The sequence below is a fragment of the Heloderma suspectum genome, chromosome 1 (genome assembly GCF_057233095.1).
Source record: "Heloderma suspectum isolate Gila_16-S chromosome 1, 16-S_ref, whole genome shotgun sequence".
Lineage (NCBI taxonomy): Eukaryota > Metazoa > Chordata > Lepidosauria > Squamata > Helodermatidae > Heloderma > Heloderma suspectum.
This window is the reverse complement of record NC_139458.1, coordinates 388,916,906-388,936,212: the sequence shown is the minus strand read 5'-3', so window position 1 is coordinate 388,936,212 and position 19,307 is coordinate 388,916,906. Positions and strand designations below refer to the sequence as shown.

Genomic DNA, 19,307 nt, shown 5'->3' with positions numbered 1-19,307 from the left:
CAAAAAGGAGGGGGGATTTAGAACTTTAGAGACAGCCCTCAGTCCACTTTGTATAACACTTTAAGTAATGTATTCAAATGTGAATTTTAGGGTAGATTTTTTTTAACAAAAGAAAATTGATAATGGAAGCATAATTGGGATGGAATAGACTTGGGACAGAACACATGTGAAAGCGGCACGTACTGGAAAGACAGTGATGTGTCCATCCTGAGAGCTGGCCTAGGGTGGGTTGCACAAGGAAGAAAGAGAAAGATGGAAAGAGTGAGAAAGAAACTGGCAAGAAGAGTTCAGGATAAATACAAACAAAGCAAGATATACAACTGTAGAAGGTCCCAGGTTCAATCCCAGGCACCTCCAGTTAAAAGGATCAGGTAGCAACTGATGGGAAAGATGCTCTTCCTGAGACCCCAGAGAGCCACTGCCAGCCAGAGCAGACAATACTGGACTAGATGGACCCATGCTGTGGTATAAGGCATGAAGGAGCTAGGGCTTGACCATCCAAATCCAAAGACCAAAGCCCTGTCAATTAGATTGCAGTGGCATTTAAACAGAATAGAACTACTCCATAAATTATATTTCCTCAATGCTGCAGTTCGTGACTGACTAACAGAGCAACCCTATGCATGTCTACTCAGAAGTAAGTCCCACTGAGTTCAGTGAGGTTTATCCCCAGGTAAATGTGTATAGGATTGCATCCTACACTATATATATATATATATATATATATATATATATATATATATATATATACATACATACACCTTTTGGCTCCACTGTTCTCTACCACCACCACCACCACTATACGTCTCTGCATGTGTGTGTGCGCATACATGCAGTTGGAGAAATGAGGTCTTCTGTTCAGGGCTCCAACTGGGAATAAGAACTTTAGTGCCCTTTGAGGTTCACAGGGAAGGAGAGATTCAGGAGAGGGTGAATAAGAGGGGCACCTTTTTTTCTTTTACCCATGATGCTATAAAGGTATTTATTATAGGTATTTATTAATAAATTGTATTTATTCTTCTTTTGATTTACAAATACTTCTGTGTATCCCCAAAGGGTGGCCCCTTTTCACTTCCTGGCACAGGATCACCTGCATTGGGTATAAGAGGGAGGGAGGGATGAATCAATGGCCTACAACTGAGGATAATACACCATGTAACTGATGAAGAAGACTCTAGTCCATATCGGTTATAGACTAATAATTATAATTAGTGAATTCCTTTGTTTCTGTAGTGATCTTGTTTCCTCCTCCTCCTCCTCCTCCTCCTCCTCCTCATTCTTGCCTTTATTTTGTTAACTTTATTTCAAAATACATTCAAATTTCATGATAAAAAAGAAGGCTCTAGTCCAAGCAGATGCCCTCCAGATGTTTTGGACTTCAACTCCATTGCATAGTTAAACTATGGAATTCGCTACCACAAGACGTAGTGATGGCCACCAACTTGGATGGCTTTAAAAGGGGGTGAGACAAATTCCTGGAGGATAAGGCTATCGATGGCTACTAGTCCTGATGGCTATGTGCTACCTCCAGTATCAAAGAAGTGAGCCTATTTATATGATGATGTTGCATTCATGTCCTGCTTGTGGGGTTCCCATTGACAGCTGGTTGGCTACTGTGTGAACAGAATGCTGGACTAAATACACCCTTGGTCTGATCCAGCATGGCTCTTCTTATGTTCCCAGCAGCCCCAGCCAGCATAGCCAATGTTCAGAAATCCTGAGAATTGTAGTCCAAAACTTCTGGAAAGCATTACACTGGGGACAGCTACCTAGTCTGTGAAAGCTTATGCCACAATATCTCTGTTCATCCTTAAGGTGCCACAGGACTCTTCCATGTTTTGGCTGCAAAAGACTAACACAGTAGCCTCTCTAGAAAAATTTCAGAGGTTCTATTATGCATTGCATTGGGGAGGGGGATATATTAAGAATGTATTAAGCCAGATACTGCTAAGTTTATGAAACATGTAAGGGTGTTATGCTTTTGATCTTCTCCAGTCTTAATAAAAGCTTTTCTTGAGTAAATCTGCTTAATTAACCACTGGCTCAGAACTACTTATGTTAATGTACTAAGACCTGTGAGGCACAGCTAAGATGCTTGTTGCCATTCTCCTTACACTTCCATGCTCACATTTGCAAGCACTAAAAATACTTTCCACTCCAGCAGAATATATGTGCCTTTTTTTCCCACAGGTCTGACTGAGATTCCCAACACTACTGTTAAGTTGCCCACCACTGTATAGGCTCTTCTGTACAGGGTGTGGCAGACCCACAGGCTTTTCTGCATGAGGCATTTATCATTGCTTGTCATTCCTTAATCACAGTTGTTTTCAGGTTCTTTAGATGATGTTGTAACCCTCCAGATTCACTTCTGTATCTGAAGAGCACTTTCGGAGAGTTTTTTTAGAGCAGGGGTATTATTTCTGATGGCAAAAGAAAGCACTATTTCCTCTTGTGTATTTATGCTATTCTGTTATACCAGAGTGCCACCTACAGGTTATGTAGTGGAAAAGCAGGAAAGGAAATGCTCTTCAGGTAGTGCTCAGACCTCAATTCTACAGTAGGGTGGATTAACAGCAGATTAAGAGCCATGTGTAGAAAAGCTCTAAACTTTGGATTTGCAAAAACAAATACATTCAGAATAATGGGAAGCCATACCAGTCAGTTGCTATTAACCATGATAGCTAAATGGAGTACCTATGCTAAGAGGCAGGATGATATTGAGTACCAGCTGCTGTCTGGGTGGTGGGGGGGAAACAACCATAGCCGTTGTGTTCTGCTTGTTGGCTTCCTAGAAGCTTCTCGCTAGCCATGTGGGAAATAAGATATAAGACTAATAGGGATGGATGGATCTGACAATCTTGTTCTCACAGAACTGGTTGGATTGTCAGGTTTAAGCTTGTTCCATTCCATTTTGGCATCATCATCAGGTCTGCATGGAAATCAGTGCTTTTTGTGTGTGCATTTTTTCATATACACACTTTTTTACAGTACTTTTCACTAAGGTACTGCAATTTTTTTGCACACTTTTCTCCAGTATATTTTTCAATAATATGCACATTCTTCTGCACATTTTTTTCTGACAAGCTGTGTTGATAAGCTCAGAAAAGGGCAGATTTTAGGATACAGCTCTGTATCAGCTCATGTACTGGCTCAGGAGGTCAGATTTCCCCTATTTGCATTCAGTATGCAACAGAATGAGTTTCTCACCCATCCCTAGCTAAACACCATTTGGTCTGATCCAGCCGAGCTGCTCCTATGTTCTTATGCTTCCCTCCCTCTGACTTTGGCAGTGGTTTTGATGTCTGAAATTTACAAAAGTGGGCTCCATGGCTTGGTATAAAGCTACTTCGTATCACTTTTATATGTGTGGCATGGGGAGAGAATTATCAACCAGCTACTGTGCACCACCAAGAACTGGTTGTGTTTCCATTGGTTATATTGCACTGTCATTGCCAGATGTTTGAGTTCCTCTTAAATATGAACCATGTATTGAATGTATATTGCTGTGAGACTGGCTTAATAAGAGAGGTACTGAGCCCCTTTTAGCCCAAGGACAAAATTCAATTTCAGAGAAGCCTTTGGGAAATGGGGTGAAAAATACCAGGGTATTTTAGCTTAAATAACTTACTGCCAGTAACTAAGCCTTAGGAGAGGCATTTCAACTTTTTAGAAGGGGAGGGGGAACTGTGCAAAAGCCAGGAAGCCACGAAATGATCAATGCATAGGGGGAAAGGGGGAGGGCAAGGGGAAGGAGGCATGGCCCTCTGGAGAACCTCAGATGCCTAGATTGGGACCCCAGGTGGGCCAGATTTGGTCCACAGGCCTGAGGTTCAACACCCCTGCTTTAGAAAATTTAAGCTGCAGATCTGAGGATGCTTAAAGAAAACAATAAAAAGCTATTGAACAGTGGAGGGCAAGGTGTGCCCCCCAGATGTGTTTGGACTGCACCTCTCATCAGCCCACAATAGGCAATGGTGAGGTATGATGAATTTGCATGCACAAAATCCCTGCACATAGAAAACTAAATGTCAAATCTAGTCTAGAATGCTGTCTCCCAATGTCTAATTTTCTATGTGGAAAAGATTTTTTTTTTAATGGAAGTGCAGTCGAACAACATCTAGAGGGCCACACGGTCCCCATCCCTGCAAAAGAAAATAGAGTGCAACTAACCAATATCTCTCTGGTCAGATGTTGTTTCAAGCCACCTGATGGGAATGTGCACTTTTTAACATACATACATGCACACAGGAGCATGAGTATGCACATGTGATGGTGTTTAGGATTTTAGCAATTTAAGGTGCAATCCTATCCATGTTTAGATGGGAAAAAAGTCCTACAACTCCCAGCATTCCCCAGCCAGCTATGCTGGGAATGCTGGGAGCTGTAGGACTTTTTTCCATATAAACATGCATGGGATGACACCATTAGTGTATGTGTATCAGAGGTCTAAATCTCACTGTATTTGGGCTGTATTACTTTGGTTTGCTGGCTCTCATTATCAAACGCACTTCCATTAAAAAAAATATATTTTCCACATAGAACATTAGACATTGGGAGACAGCATTCTAGACTAGATTTGACATTTAGTTTTCTATGTGCAGGGATTTTGTGCGTGCAAATGGCAGAGCATTCAGTCATGTGAACAGTCTGAAGAGGGACACCCAGTTTCAGTTCGATTTGCCACCTCAGTGACAAGGAGGCCATAATGATGTACCATGGTGTGTGGGACATATGCACAGATTTGCATCTGGTAGTGCCTGAGATCACAATCCACCAAAGTGCTGCCTGCCCAAACTATCCATATCAATGGACCTTGTGGGAGAACGTTGCATAGAGGAAACAAATACAGATTGCTCCTCTGCAATAGTTACTTAGGCACATAGGAAGCTGCCACATTCTGAGTCAGATCACTGGTCCATCTAGCCCAGTAGAGCTGACATTGCCTGGCAGTGGCTCTCAAAGTTTTCAACAGGATTTCATCGTAGCCCTATCGGGAGATGCCAGGGATTGAACCTGCAACCTCCTTCATAGAAACCAAGTGTTCACCACCACTGAGCTACCATCCCTCCCTACTTGACTGGATCGTACGTTTCCTAAAGGGACAAGTAATTTTGGAGTCCTTGGGCATCGGCTTCAGCCACCTTACATTAATACACGTTGGCAAAGCCAGATTTAGGGGCAGGCAAGTAGTGCTCAGGGAGTGTCTGTAGTGGGGTGTCTACTCAACTATGTACTCAGCAGCTGAAACAAATGGTACAAACAATTCTTCTTCCCTTGTCAAGTAAGTGGCACTGATCTGCGTGGCCAGCATTTTGTGTGTGTGTGTGTGGGGGGGATTATATTAATTCATGGGAAAATGTACACCCTCGGTGCCTATTTAAGAAACAGTTGGCATGTGTGTGATTGTGATCAGATCCATGCATGCAAATGTATCATCTTATGTGACAGGGACAAAGTATGCATGCAGTTTGTGCATCATAGTCAGAAAACAGGCAACAAATACTTTTTTTTAAAGTAAGGTATTCAAAAGTCAAACAAATGGAAGGGGCACTGAAGATATCCCTCAGTGAGGTGCTTTTTGGTATAGGGCTAGCCTGCACCCTTTTTTTTTTCAGAGCTAAGTTCTCAGCCGTCAGAGAACAAGACCCTTTTTGTGCACGTGATGTTGAGAGTGAAGGCACCAGCTTCTTGTGTTTTGAGAATTTCCACAACTGAGTTTATGTTCAGCAACTATGTTAAACTCTACACCGGGCTTTGCTGCTTGCAGGCGTGCTCTGGGTAAAAAGATTATCCAGCCAGTGTTGTGTTTCTGTGTTCTGCACTGCAGAACAAAGGGAGAGCCATGCATTTGCCAATACAATGCACAGCAGCATTACAGTTGTTTGCAGATGGAAAATGCTACACTGCAGTCTCTGGAGCTAGTTAAAGGGTTCCATTTCAGCGCTGCTACTTTCATCTGTGGAGATCAAAAGCTGTGCTCCAAATTGAATTACTCGAAACTGCCATAACATGTGGCAGCCTGTAGAAACCAATCTGTACGATGTTTTAATGGCTTGTGTGTGACACCCTGCAGAATTCTTTTCCCCAATCCTTAGAGGGGAGGGTGAAAAAAATCAATAATATACAAAGGAGAAACATTCATTTTTACGGGAAATGACCTCCTCTGAGGTAATGCAGGCAGTGTTTAAAAGAGCTTTGGATATTTGTTTTGATATTCTTAAGGCTTCGGGCAAATGATACATTCAATCAGGATTTTAGATCAATGTAAGTTTCATGGAAATTACTCAGGGTGGGTAGGGGAATTAGATCAGTCTGCGGCTCAGGCCTTTCTTTCATGTTTATATTCAGACTGAGACTTTTTGCATGGCATCTTTACATACATTTAGTGGTATAAAACTAAGGGGGTGGGACACATCTCTCTCTGAATCTGGAAGAAAGAATGGTTTCCCCTCTCCAAAAGCCAGCACTTGTCCCAAACTTTTATTCCTCACTCCTTCTCCTGATTAGGAGTGCTTCTGAAATTCTCCCCATCCTGCGAGTTCTGGATTTCATGAACTTGTTTCCAAAATGGACATGATGCATTGGGGATCCTACATCATTCTGTGTTGTTTTTTTTTTTAATTTCTGAATTTTGTACTGAGTGCTGGACGCATGCAGTTTGCCACATCTGTCAGTCCTTTCATTTGCTTCTCCCCACTCCCCACATGCACACTCATTAACAAAGTGCATGTGTAAACTGCTTCCCCCACCCCCATTGCAGTATTTTTATCTGTCTTGCTGTGCTCAGGCATAGAATTGCATCAAGATCCTTTTTGCCTGGTGTTTACCAATGTGCATCATTCTTGAGCAGGATTCCTACCAACCTGCAGGATTCAAATGTGCACATCAGTAAAATACCACCCCAAACAACTCTTGATGCAGTCATATGCATGATTACAGGAAGGATGTTGCTTTTTTGTGGAGTTTGGTGTCAGTGAAGATGTAAACAAGATGAAGGAACTGGAAGCGATGGTAAACATGCTTCCATTTTGGAGTTATGTTTAGAAATTCTCCTAGTTAAACCAGAAGGGATGAAACAAAGGGCAGAGCCCCATAGAACACAACTGAGGAAACATATTTATTGAATTTGTATGTACATGGTTCTCTCTGCCCTACTGTTGCGTCCTCACAATAACCCTGTGGAGCAGGTTAGGCTGAGAGATGGTGACTGGCCCAAGATGACTCAGTGACTTTCATGGCTAAGTGAGGATTTGAACCCAGGTCTCCCTGGTCCTAGTATGACACCCTAACCACCACTCCCAAACAGGCTCTCAAATGCACTGATCCTGACTTGTGATTCATATACAAGCTTCTTCTTTTTTTATGACATCAGACCCTGGGACATATAAACAAACATGCACAGGTACATTACATACACAAACATACACACACAGAAATACATGCATACATACTGTACACATGTGCACATGTACACATGGGATGGGCTGCTTTGGGGTCACTAAAGCCTCATTCCCTCAGCAACACATTGACGTCAGGAAAGCTGCAATCTTGGCAGCTTTGGAGTGACTAGGGGAGACAGAAAGCTTTAGCCTCCTCCCCACTCGGGTAACCCTGATCGGAGTTGTTGTTCTGGCACTGCCAGTAGCAGTGCAAATTCAGTAGTCTCTTTCTCTTAGGGAAAGGGGCCTTTTTGCAGGAAAAGTGGGAGGGGCACCTACAGGCTGCACAGAGAGTGGTGCAGGGCCACCTGCAAGCTGCAGGTTGTGCACCCTTGGTCTAAGCCTTCCACGACGGTCGCCCCAGAGTAACCTTGGTCCATCACTTTCACAGGATAAGATGATTTCCCTCCACTTGGTCAAATGTGCAAAGCCGAGTTACCACACTGACTGGAGGCTGGTGGCTCTTATGTCAGCAGGGCTGTAGATCTGATCTCGGTTTCAGTCAGAATCAGTCAGAACTCTGAAGAAGCTATCCAAAGTGCTAAAAGCTATCCCCAAAGCGGGTTCAGCACTTGGATAGTTCCTTTAGGATTCTGACTGGTTCTGACTGACACCCCGAGCGGATTCCGTGCCCCACTGACATAGGAGCCACCAGCCTCCTATGTCAGATGGTTCAACTTCACTGCATTGTGGATTTGTTCATGCTAGTCTTTTTTCTCGGCATCATCCATTATTGTTACTAGGATTAGATGGTGCTGCTTGCACTGCAATGCATGCCCTTTCTTAGGTCACCTTTTTTCCTACCAAGTTCTTTTTCATATCCAAGTGGGTCTCCCAGGAAGTTATGACTCCTAACAGGCAATCCAGTGAATGACTTGTCCTGTGCTAGTCATCCTCTGCCCCTCTCCTGCCATCTCTTCAACCTTTTATGCTAGTCAATGTCCTGAATGGAAATTACATATTGAAGATCTACAGCAGAGTGGCAGAGCAAATGTTTTGCTTCCAAACGGTCCCAACTTTTGTTCCCAGCATCTCCCCTCAATAAGATCTCTGACAACAGTGCTGGTAAAAACCTACACTGTACCTATGTGTTTACAAATATCAGAAGACTTAAAAAAAATGTCAGAATTTGAATTGGTGTGGACAAGAACCACATTTAGAGATGGTCACAGACACCCTGACAACGTTCTGATACATTCTACATGTGGTGGGATCAGTTGTCATGGCCCCCCGTGAAGAATCTTCTTCCAATGAAGAACTTGCCGGACCTGAGCTTGAGAGCTCTCCTTTCCCAAAGGACATTCCAGAGGCAGCTTTGCAGGAGGATATTGGTCATGCAACTGAAGAAGAGGCAGGCCTGCCTGGAATGCCTGATGGGGGCCTCCCTCCTTCTTCCATCCCAGGATGACTCGGATTCAGAGCCAGACATGGCAAGACCACCCAACCCTCAAGAGTGATGAAGAATGAAATGTAGGCAGCAAACCCAGCCTTTCCTGAAAAGTGCCAGGTTATAGGCAAGGAAGGCAGCTCTGTAGAAGACTCCTTTTTATAGTCAGCTTTGCCAGAAAGCTTGCTGATGAGTTACAGCTGGGAGTTGGGCATGTCCTGGCTGCAGCTACTATAAAAGCTAAGCCAAGGGGCTAAGCTTCCCCACTGAACATAGCATCTTCCCATGTTGATGTGTCTTCAGTGATCCTGACCTTCTCCTTGGAAACCGGACCTTCTTAGACCTCCAGACGGCACCTGACTTGCCTCTTGCCTCACCTTTGCCTGGATACCATGCTCAGAACTTTGCCTGGCATAACTTCTGGCCTGCTTGACTTTTGGCTTTTCAGACAACCCTTATCAACCTGCTGTGAGTAGAAGTGGCCTTGAAGAGGCCATTATCAGTCATTACTACTTCTGCTGGCAGGGCTCCCAGCCTAATTAAATGGACTGTGTTCGGAAAGATTAGCTAAGGCAGGACATCAGTGGCCACCTATGAACAACATACCCCTGTTCATTGTAGTGAATAAATGTGAATGGTTAATGAACAAAAGCATACAAAGGTGCTTTGTATGCTTTTGGGGAGAAACAAAGCAAACTAAAGGATAGTGTCAATGTAACCTAAAAATTGGGGTATTGTTTGCACCTGGATATGAAAGCAACCCAGTTGCCCAACTCAAACAAGGTCTCACTCAGAATATTTTAGTGCTAGTTGCATTTCAAAGGAAGCCCCCTTTGTCACTAATGGCAGGTTCTCTTGAAATGCCAATAACCGCTTCCGAGAGGCCATTTTTGTAGGAACTGTGGCAAGGAGAAGAAGAGTTAAACTCTCTTCCCCCACTTCCCACAGTTCCAAGGTTGCCCAGTGGCTGCTATTTCCATTTTTTTTTAAGTACATGCAATTGTCATCAGATCTAGTTTGGCCCTAAATTGGATTGTAATTAATGAGACTTGAGTGCAAATAACTGGGTACAATTTTTTATATGTTTTAATGTTTTCTATATATTGTATCCCTTCGTTTTTGTAAGCTGCCCTGCTAGAGTTACACCCTAAAAGGCAAGATATAAATGTATTAAATAAATTAAGTACATTGAAATTAGAATCTGAGGCACTTGTGAAGTTTCTCTGTGAATGCAGAATTGAATTCTTTGTTATAACTTGATTAGTTTTTGTCATTTGGGCTCAGTTCCATTTTTCTAAAAGTGCAATTACCCAAAACATTATTTTCTGCCTAACGTTTCCTCTTGTCAAGTGCTGCCACCTCTTTTAAGCATACGCATGATCTTGCCATCATCTTTAGCTTCTCTCTATCTATAACTGCATTTTTTTTTAAGTGAATGGAAATGTCAGTCCAAGAGATATAAGAGTCATTTTTAACTTGTTAAATGTTGAGTACCCTCTGCCTTATTGGGGTAAAGGAGTCAAGAATGGGTTTGCTTTCTCCAATTACATCCCTTGAGAGGCATCTCCAGAAGAACAAACAAAATAGGCCGTTACACAATGGCAAGTGAAAAGGAGTAAGAATAATTGTCTGATTCTATGAACCTACTGTGTTGAGGCAGCAGCTAATCAGATTAGGAGGCGGAGTCCTAGCGATGGCACATAGGATAATGCTGCCCCATGCTCTGACACCAGGTCCTGATCAGACATCCAACAATGACACAGCATCAGCCGCTTCTTGGTCATTCTGGGTGGGTAGAGGGACATCGGTGCTGGTGGTAGTGGTGGTTTCTTGATCATAATCCAAAGGAGTCAAAGAGCTGCCTTAATAGCTCCAGATTCCTTGCCACTTTCACCTTTCAGATAGGTAAAAAATAATAATTTAAGATATCTTTGGCTGAAGGTCATACATCTGTTGATCAATGCAGTTCATGAATTTGAAGGGCACCGTATGCCTTTTATCTCATCCTTGTGCACCCAAATGTACTTTCTTCCTCCTTTGTCCAGTGACAGTTTTCAGCAATGTCAGAAAGTGAATCAGGATGAGAGATGGGCTCTTGATATAGGAAATAGTTTGGTATACTTGGTATATGAAACTAAATTGCCATTATTTCTCAACCAGATATGGGGATTTTTCTCCACACCTTCATTTTTCCTATTTAATCTTTCCTCTCACTATGTGATCTTTATTTTTTATTTTTTTTAGTTCTTTCAAGGTCACCTGCTCCCACCTGCAGAAGTACATTTAATTTTTCACCAGAGATATCAGTACTGTTTCTTATTATTCCTGTTATGAGGTTTTTGCCTGCTCATTTTATTCAACATATGCTCCATTGCATCTGGCACAAGTCTACTGGGATAGCAAAGTGTTCAGACACTGGGATTGCTGGCAGGACGACTCTCCATTCTCTTATTAGCAATTAAGCTGATGTACATAGGTTTCTGTGGGTGATCATAGTTTTCAGAACTATCAGGATGACTAAGGAAAGGTTTATGTAGGAAGTGTAACTAACATTCTATTTTGGGATCTTTACTCCATTAATTTGAAATTCTGTAGATTCTCCCTTTTGGTTTCTCATTTCTTCCTCCAAGGCATTATGAAAATAGGAACTTCATGAGTGCTTTTGACATCTCAGTAAAGTGAATGCAAAAATTTTATTCATATTATAGATCAGGATTAAATCCTTTATGACAGGGGTGCAGAACCTCTTTCAGCCCAAGGGCCAAATTCCTTTCCAGAGAAGCTCTTGGGGGCCACAGTCCAGTGGTGGGTAGGGCAAAGACAAAAGAAGCTGGGACAGAAATACAAGCATATTTTAGTGTAAAGTTCTTACTGCTGATAACTAAGCCTTAGGAGAGGCGTTTCAGCCTTTTAAAATGGGGGGAAAGTTGCACAAAAGCTGGAAAACCACCAAAACATTGGTGATTAGAGGAAGGGGTTGGGAGCAGGGAAAAAGGGCATGGCCTTCTGGGCACCCCCAGAGGGCCAGATTTGGCTCCCAGACCTGAGGCTCTGCACTCCTGCTTTATGACTTCATGCTACGAGCTACCTAGCCCAAAAATAAGGCTCTAACTCCAGAACTAGCTCTCCCCCTTGCATCCTAGCACTTACTTTAGGATAAGCTGCCCTGTAGCATTACCAGCAGCTCCTAGGGCTTCAAAATTCACTGTTTTGTGGAACAGAGGACTGCATTCAGGGGATGCAGTTGAAGCTGTGGTTGTGCTAGTTGCTAAACCACACCTAAGCAGGTAGGACTTCTCAGGATCCATTGTAGTTCCAGGAGCTCTTGTGATATATTAGGCCTTGCTGTGCATGCGCTGTGGGCTCCTCTGCTGATATATCATAATGATGTCATTATGCCAAACTGTTACAGAAGGCCTCTTCTGCACGTTCATGGTTAGGCTACCCCATTGCAAGAGCCTCTTAAACTGCAGCCTCTACAAGACCCCATTATATCCCAATACGTTTGGCAGTAGGGCTGGCGATTCCACAATCCAAACCAAAATGCAGAAGGGAGGCACAAAAGTTTGTCACTCAATGAAAAATGTGCCAAATCTCTTCTAGAGCAGAATCAGATGGTTCCATCCATCTCTGCTTCAGGCCTTCACAACAAAATCAGCTGCCCTGTGAAGCAGAGACATTGATAACTACTTCCAAGGCTTGGTATCAGGAACATCTTTCTCAACAATGTTTATATACTGCTGTTCCTTCAAGGAGCTCAAGATGGCATATATATATGGTCCACAGGTGGTGTTCTACCAGTCCACTGACCAGAGGATCTGCTTGGTTTCAGCAAGATTTGAGGCATCATGTACCTTCACACCATGCCTTGGAACACAGGCAATACCTATTAAGAGTCTAAGCTTCTGCTGGGGAATACTGCTCATTTCATTATTTATGGTGATATATATTATAGTGTGTTGCTTTGTTCATTATTTAAAAACAAGGTGTTCCAGAAATATGTGGCAAATCAGTTATGCTATATAAAATTTCTCCATAAATATTAGACATCTTTATATATTATGTCAAGAAAAAAAATTCTAGTAATGATGGTTCTTGTTTCAGTTTGCCTTAGTTTCTTCAGTGTGTCTATGTATCAGGATAGTGAGGTCTTTGTTACAATTATTTGTCTATTATTTTAGGTGCAATTGCTATTATGTCTCTTTTCTCCATGTCTTCAAATAGTGACTAATATGGTGTTCGCTGTAGACTGCATGTTTAGGTGAGCATTATAGGACTGTGAGATGATTATAATATTCTAACAAAGGGGACCGGAAACAAAATATTACAAAATGGAATGCTTCCAGACACTCTATTCCATTCCTGCTCACCCTGGTTTTCAGTGTTTTCCTCTCAACAGTCAAGTATTCCATGGCTACTGGGCATGCTCAGTCTTCATTGAGGTGTTTTTTTGAGTCCCCACCCTGCAGCCCAACTTCAGTGTTTGCTTCCTAAAGATGTTTTGTATTTCTGTAAACCTCCCTGTTCTGCGCGGGTGCTGCCATTTTGGCCACATAAGTGACAGCACTTGGAGAATTGAATTGGAATTAGAATATATGATGGTGCTTATGGCGATGATGATGTTTTTCCCTCAGTGGTGGTTTATGCAGACTCTTCCATAATGTGAGGCAAAGAAAACAACCAGATTAAGAATGTATTCACTACTCAGCATATATTTGCATGTTTCTCTTTCAGATAATTGGCTATTTACTACTTGTGGTGCCAGTGGACCTCAAGGGCCCACCCAGACTCAATGTAACGATGCCTATAGGAATGCCAACCTCAGTGTAGTAGTAGGGACGGAGGACAGTTTCCCAGGTATACAGGTGTGGAGGGTGCCTGCCACCAATACATACAGGTAAGGGTTCTTCTGTTATTTCCATTAGTTTCAGAGAACTTCCCAAGCGTTATCTCTGAATCCTATGTTCCAAGCCAGGGCTAAGCCCTGGAATACAAGAAGTAATAATGAAGTGACTGTCTCTCAATGTGTCTCAAAAAACCCTCCCATTCCACCAAGGACTGGAACTGGAATGTACCAGGTATTACAAAGGCAAAAAATCACTTGCTTCTTTGCATAGTAGACTCATTGAAAAATATAATGTGTGAACTGTTGACCCATAGATTTCATCCATAGCCAGTTCCATGTCCTAAAACTAATCCCAGAGCTCTGCAGATCTGGCCATGGCTAGGATTTGTGGGTCAGCAATCTGTGCATTACATTTTTAGCAGGCATGCAAAGGCATGAGTGAGTCCTACATTTGTAATCTTTATTGTATTGTCCTTGTGACAGTGAAGCCTCTGACTTAGATTGACTGAGATGAGAATGTGCAGTTGCTCAAGGAATTAAATAAGCAATGTCTAGAGTTTCTAGAATATTTCTAGATATCCCAAAGAAGTTTGCCTTATAAAAATTGATCATGGAATTGATCAAAGGGGAGACAGCCTGACTCAATCCTGAATGGTGCCCAGGGACTAGTGCGAAATGAGGGGATTTGTAAAAAGGAAGTTGAAAGGGAGAGTCAATAAGGTCAGGACACCTGGAAGTAGAGATAGGTACATCAACCTATTTCGGATCAGTGTCAGTTTCACTTGTGTTCATTCATAAGGCCATTTTGTCCTGTTTTCGCATCTGTTTGTGAATGCACATTTTTTTAAATATTTTTGAATGTATTTTTCACAAAATATGCATTTTTGTACACCTTTTATCCTACAGGATGCCTTTTATATGCATTTAAACCTAAAGTATGCCTTTCATACTTTCTTGCCCACAATAGTAGATATGATGGTCACCTGAATTAAATTCGCCCATGCCTGTCCATTTTAGTTCGCTGATTCCCAAGATGTCGATGTTCAATCTTGCCATCTCATGTTTGACCACCTCCAACTTACCTTGATTCATTGATCTGACATTCCAGGTTCCTAAACAATATTGTTCTTTACAGCATCGGATTTTCTTTTCACCACCAGACACATCCACAGCTGAGTGTCCTTTCGGGTTTGGCCCAGCCGCTTTACTCTTTCTGGCGCTACTTGGAAATACCCTCTGCTCTTCCCCAGTAGTATATTGGACACCTTCCGACCTGAGGGGCTCATCTTCCAGTGTCATCTCTTTTAGCCTTGTGTTACGTTCCATGGGTTTTTCTTGGCAAGAATACTGGAGTGGGTTGCCATTTCCTTCTCCAGTGGACCACATTTTGTCAGAACTCTCTGCCATGACCTGTCCATCTTGGGTGGCCCTGCACGGCATAGCTTATGGCTTCACTGAGTTACACAAGCCCCTTCATGGATCACTGCCTTGTTGTGGCGAAGGGGCTTGCATAACTCAGTGTAGCCATAAGCTATGCCGTGCAGGGCCACCCAAGACGGACAGGTCATGGCGGAGAGTTCTGACAAAATGTGGTCCACTGGAGAAGGAAATGGCAACCCACTCCAGTATTCTTGCCAAGAAAAACCCATGGAACGTAACACAAAGCTAAAAGAGATGACACTGGAAGATGAGCCCCTCAGGTCGGAAGGTGTCCAATATGCTACTGGGGAAGAGCAGAGGGTATTTCCAAGTAGCGCCAGAAAGAGTGAAGCGGCTGGGCCAAAGCCGAAAGGACACTCAGCTGTGGATGTGTCTGGTGGTGAAAAGAAAATCTGATGCTGCAAATAACAATATTGTTTAGGAACCTGGAATGTCAGATCAATGAATCAAGGTAAGCTGGAGGTGGTCAAACATGAGATGGCAAGATTGAACATCAACATCTTGGGAATCAGCGAACTAAAATGGACAGGCATGGGCGAATTTAATTCAGGTGACCATCATATCTACTACTGTGGGCAAGAATCCCTTAGAAGAAATGGAGTAGCACTCATAATCAATAAAAGGGTGGGAAAAGCAGTACTGGGGTACAATTTCAAAAATGATAGAATGATCTCAGTATGAATCCAAGGCAAACCATTCAACATCACAGTAATTCAAGTCTACGCCCCAACCACTGAGGCCGAAGAAGCTGAGGTTGATCGATTTTATGAAGACCTACAACACCTTCTAGAACTAACACCAAAAAAAGATGTCCTTTTCATCATAGGGGATTGGAATGCTAAAGTAGGAAGTCAAGAACTCACCGGGATAACAGGCAAGCATGGCCTTGGTGTACAGAATGAAGCAGGTCAAAGGCTAATAGAGTTTTGCCAAGAGAACACGCTGATCATAGCAAACACTCTTTTCCAACAGCACAAGAGATGACTCTACACATGGACATCACCAGATGGTCAATATCAAAATCAGATTGATTATGTCCTTTGCAGCCAAAGATGGAGAAGCTCTATACAGTCAGTCAAAACAAGACCTGGAGCTGACTGTGGCTCAGATCATGAGCTTCTTGTTGCAAAATTTCGGCTTAAATTGAAGAACGTAGGGAAAACCACTAAACCATTCAGGTATGACCTCAATCATATCCCTGATGAATACACAGTGGAGGTGAGGAATAGATTTCAGGGATTAGACCTGATAGACAGAGTGCTTGAGGAACTATGGACGGAGGTCCGTAACATTGTTCAGGAGGCAGCAACGAAATCCATCCCAAAGAAAAAGAAATGCAAGAAAGCCAAGTGGCTGTCTGATGAGGCTTTACAAGTAGCTGACGAAAGAAGGGAAGCGAAAAGCAAGGGAGAAAGGGGAAGATATATCCAACTGAATGCAGAGTTCCAGAGAATAGCAAGGAGAGACAAGAAGGCCTTCTTAAATGAACAATGCAAAGAAATCGAGGAAAACAAGAGAATGGGAAAGACTAGAGATCTCTTCAAGAAAATCTGAGATCTCAAGGGAACGTTTTGTGCAAAGACTGGCATGATAAAGGACAAAGAAGGCAGGGACCTAACAGAAGCAGATGAGATTAAGAAGAAGTGGCAAGAATACACAGAAGAACTATACAGGAAAGATCTGAATGTCCCTGATAGCCATGATAGTGCGGTCAGTGAACTTGAGCCGAACATCCTAGAAAGTGAAGTCAAGTGGGCCTTAGGAAGCATTACTAACAACAAAGCTAGTGGAGATGACAGTCTTCCAGCTGAGCTATTTAAAATCCTAAAAGATGATGCTGTTAAAGTGCTGCATTCAATATGCCAACAAATTTGGGACACTCAACAATGGCCGCAAGACTTGAAAAGGTCAGTTTACATTCCAATTCCAAAGAAGGGCAACGCCAAAGAGTGTTCAAACTACCGCACAATTGCGCTCATTTCACATGCCAGCAAGGTTATGCTCAAAATCCTACAAGCTAGGCTTCAGCAGTACGTGAACCGAGAACTACCGGAAGTACAAGCTGGGTTTTGAAGAGGCAGAGGAACTAGAGATCAAACCGCCAACATTCGCTGCATCATGGAGAAAGCAAGAGAATTCCAGAAAAATGTCTATTTCTGCTTCTTTGACTACGCTAAAGCCTTTGATTGTGTGGATCACAACAAACTGTGGCAAATTCTTAAAGTGATGGGAGTACCAGACCACCTTACCTGTCTCCTGAGAAGCCTGTACGAGGGTCAAGAAGCAACAGTCAGAACCAGACATGGAACAACCGATTGGTTCAAAATTGGGAAAGGAGTACGACAAGGCTGCATATTGTCACCCTGCTTATTTAACTTATATGCAGAGTACATCATGAGAAATGCCGGGTTGGATGAATCACAGGTTGGAATTAAGATTGCCGGGAGAATTATCAACAACCTCAGATACGCAGACGATACCACCCTAATGGCAGAAAGTGAAGAAGATCTCAAGAGCCTCTTGTTGAGGGTGAAAGTGGAGAGTGCAAAAGCTGGTTTGAAACTCAACATTAAAAAAACTCAGATCATGGCATCTGGCCCCATCACTTCCTGGCATATAGAAGGGGAAGAAATGTAAGCAGTGACAGATTTTACTTTCTTGGGCTCCAAGATCACCGCAGACGGTGACTGTAGCCATGAAATTAAAAGACGCTTGCTCCTTGGGAGGAAAGCTATGGCCAACCTAGACAGCATAGTAAGAAGCAGAGACATCACCTTGCCGACAAAGGTCTGTCTAATCAAAGCTATGTTTTTCCCAGTAGTAATGTATGGCTGTGAGAGCTGGACTATAAGGAAGGCTGAGCGCCGAAGAATCGATGCTTTCGAACTGTGGTGCTGGAGAAGACTCTTACGAGTCCCCTGGACTGCAAGGAGGTCAAATCAGTCAATCCTAAAGGAAATCAACCCTGAGTGCTCATTGGAAGGACAGATCCTGAAGCTGAAGCTCAAATATTTTGGCCACCTAATGCGAAGAGAAAACTCTCTGGAAAAGACCCTGATGCTGGGAAAGACTGAAGGCAAAAGGAGAAGGGGACAGCAGAGGATGAGATGGCTAGATAGCATCACCCATGCAATGAATATGAACTTGAGCACACTCCGGGAGAGAGCACAGGACAGGAAGGCCTGGCGTGCTATGGTCCATGGGGTCACGAAGAGTTGGACACGACTGAACGACTGAACAACAACAACATGCCTTTCATATGCATATTGGTACTGATTGGACAAATCAGTCTATTTCTGTCCAATTTCTGCATCAGTCTATAATTTTTTTTTGAATGCATGAAAATTGGCATATATATTTATATATAATTTCCCCTAACACAGTATTTTGTACGCAATCCCCCCCTTTTGATATATGCATTTCTGTATGCATCTTTTCCCAATATACACATTTTTGTATGTAGTTGCCCCGATCAGCATATTAGCCTGGGAATTGCATATTAGATCTGTTCATGTAGAAATGTGGATGAAACTTATTTATTTATTTCTATACTACCCAATAGCTGAAGCTCTTCGGGTGGTTCACAAAAATTAAAACCACAAAGCAAACTTTCTCCCATCCCTACTGTGAACTCTATCATATAACTAATCACTTTCTCCAGTGAAACTGGGAATCTAGGCATTGAATTTTATACAGTTTAATTGAAGTGATGTGAGTGTGCCACTGATTTCATGCAGAGCTTGTGGCTGAAGACCATAATGGTGAGCTTAAATATGTGAGACGCAATACAGAGCTTGTGTTGCTTTTATGTTTACTTTTCCCGTTTTGATTGGGAGAAAAAAATGGCATTACACTACAGACATTGGATTCTGAGCCGCCCTCAGTGACTCAGTATTACAGCCACACAAAGAGGAGAAGCCTACTGAAATTGACTAGGAGAGGCACCAAATCTGTTCGCCTGCCCATTTTCAGGGCGATTGATGATAATGAAAAAACTAATGATGTTTCACTCACCCAGAAAAGAATGACTTGCCTGTGGGGGAATGGGTGAGAAGAATTTTTCAAGGCTGGCATATAGTATGTACGCATATAAAATATTACCCCAAAGTAAAAGAGAGGAGCAGTAAATTATATGCACAGAAGTCTCATTTCTTTAATGTTAATGCCTGAGGAAGAAACAAAATTCACCAGTATC

General features: G+C 42.6%; 1 protein-coding gene across 1 annotated transcript in view; it reads left to right on the top strand.

The window, feature by feature from the left end:
- Positions 1–19,307, top strand: part of ALK (ALK receptor tyrosine kinase) — a 903,954-nt gene that overhangs the window by 816,697 nt on the left and 67,950 nt on the right. The window contains exon 12 of the mRNA XM_084820831.1: positions 13,561–13,723. Coding sequence (XP_084676957.1) covers positions 13,561–13,723 — 163 coding nt within the window. The remainder of the gene's footprint in view (positions 1–13,560; positions 13,724–19,307) is intronic.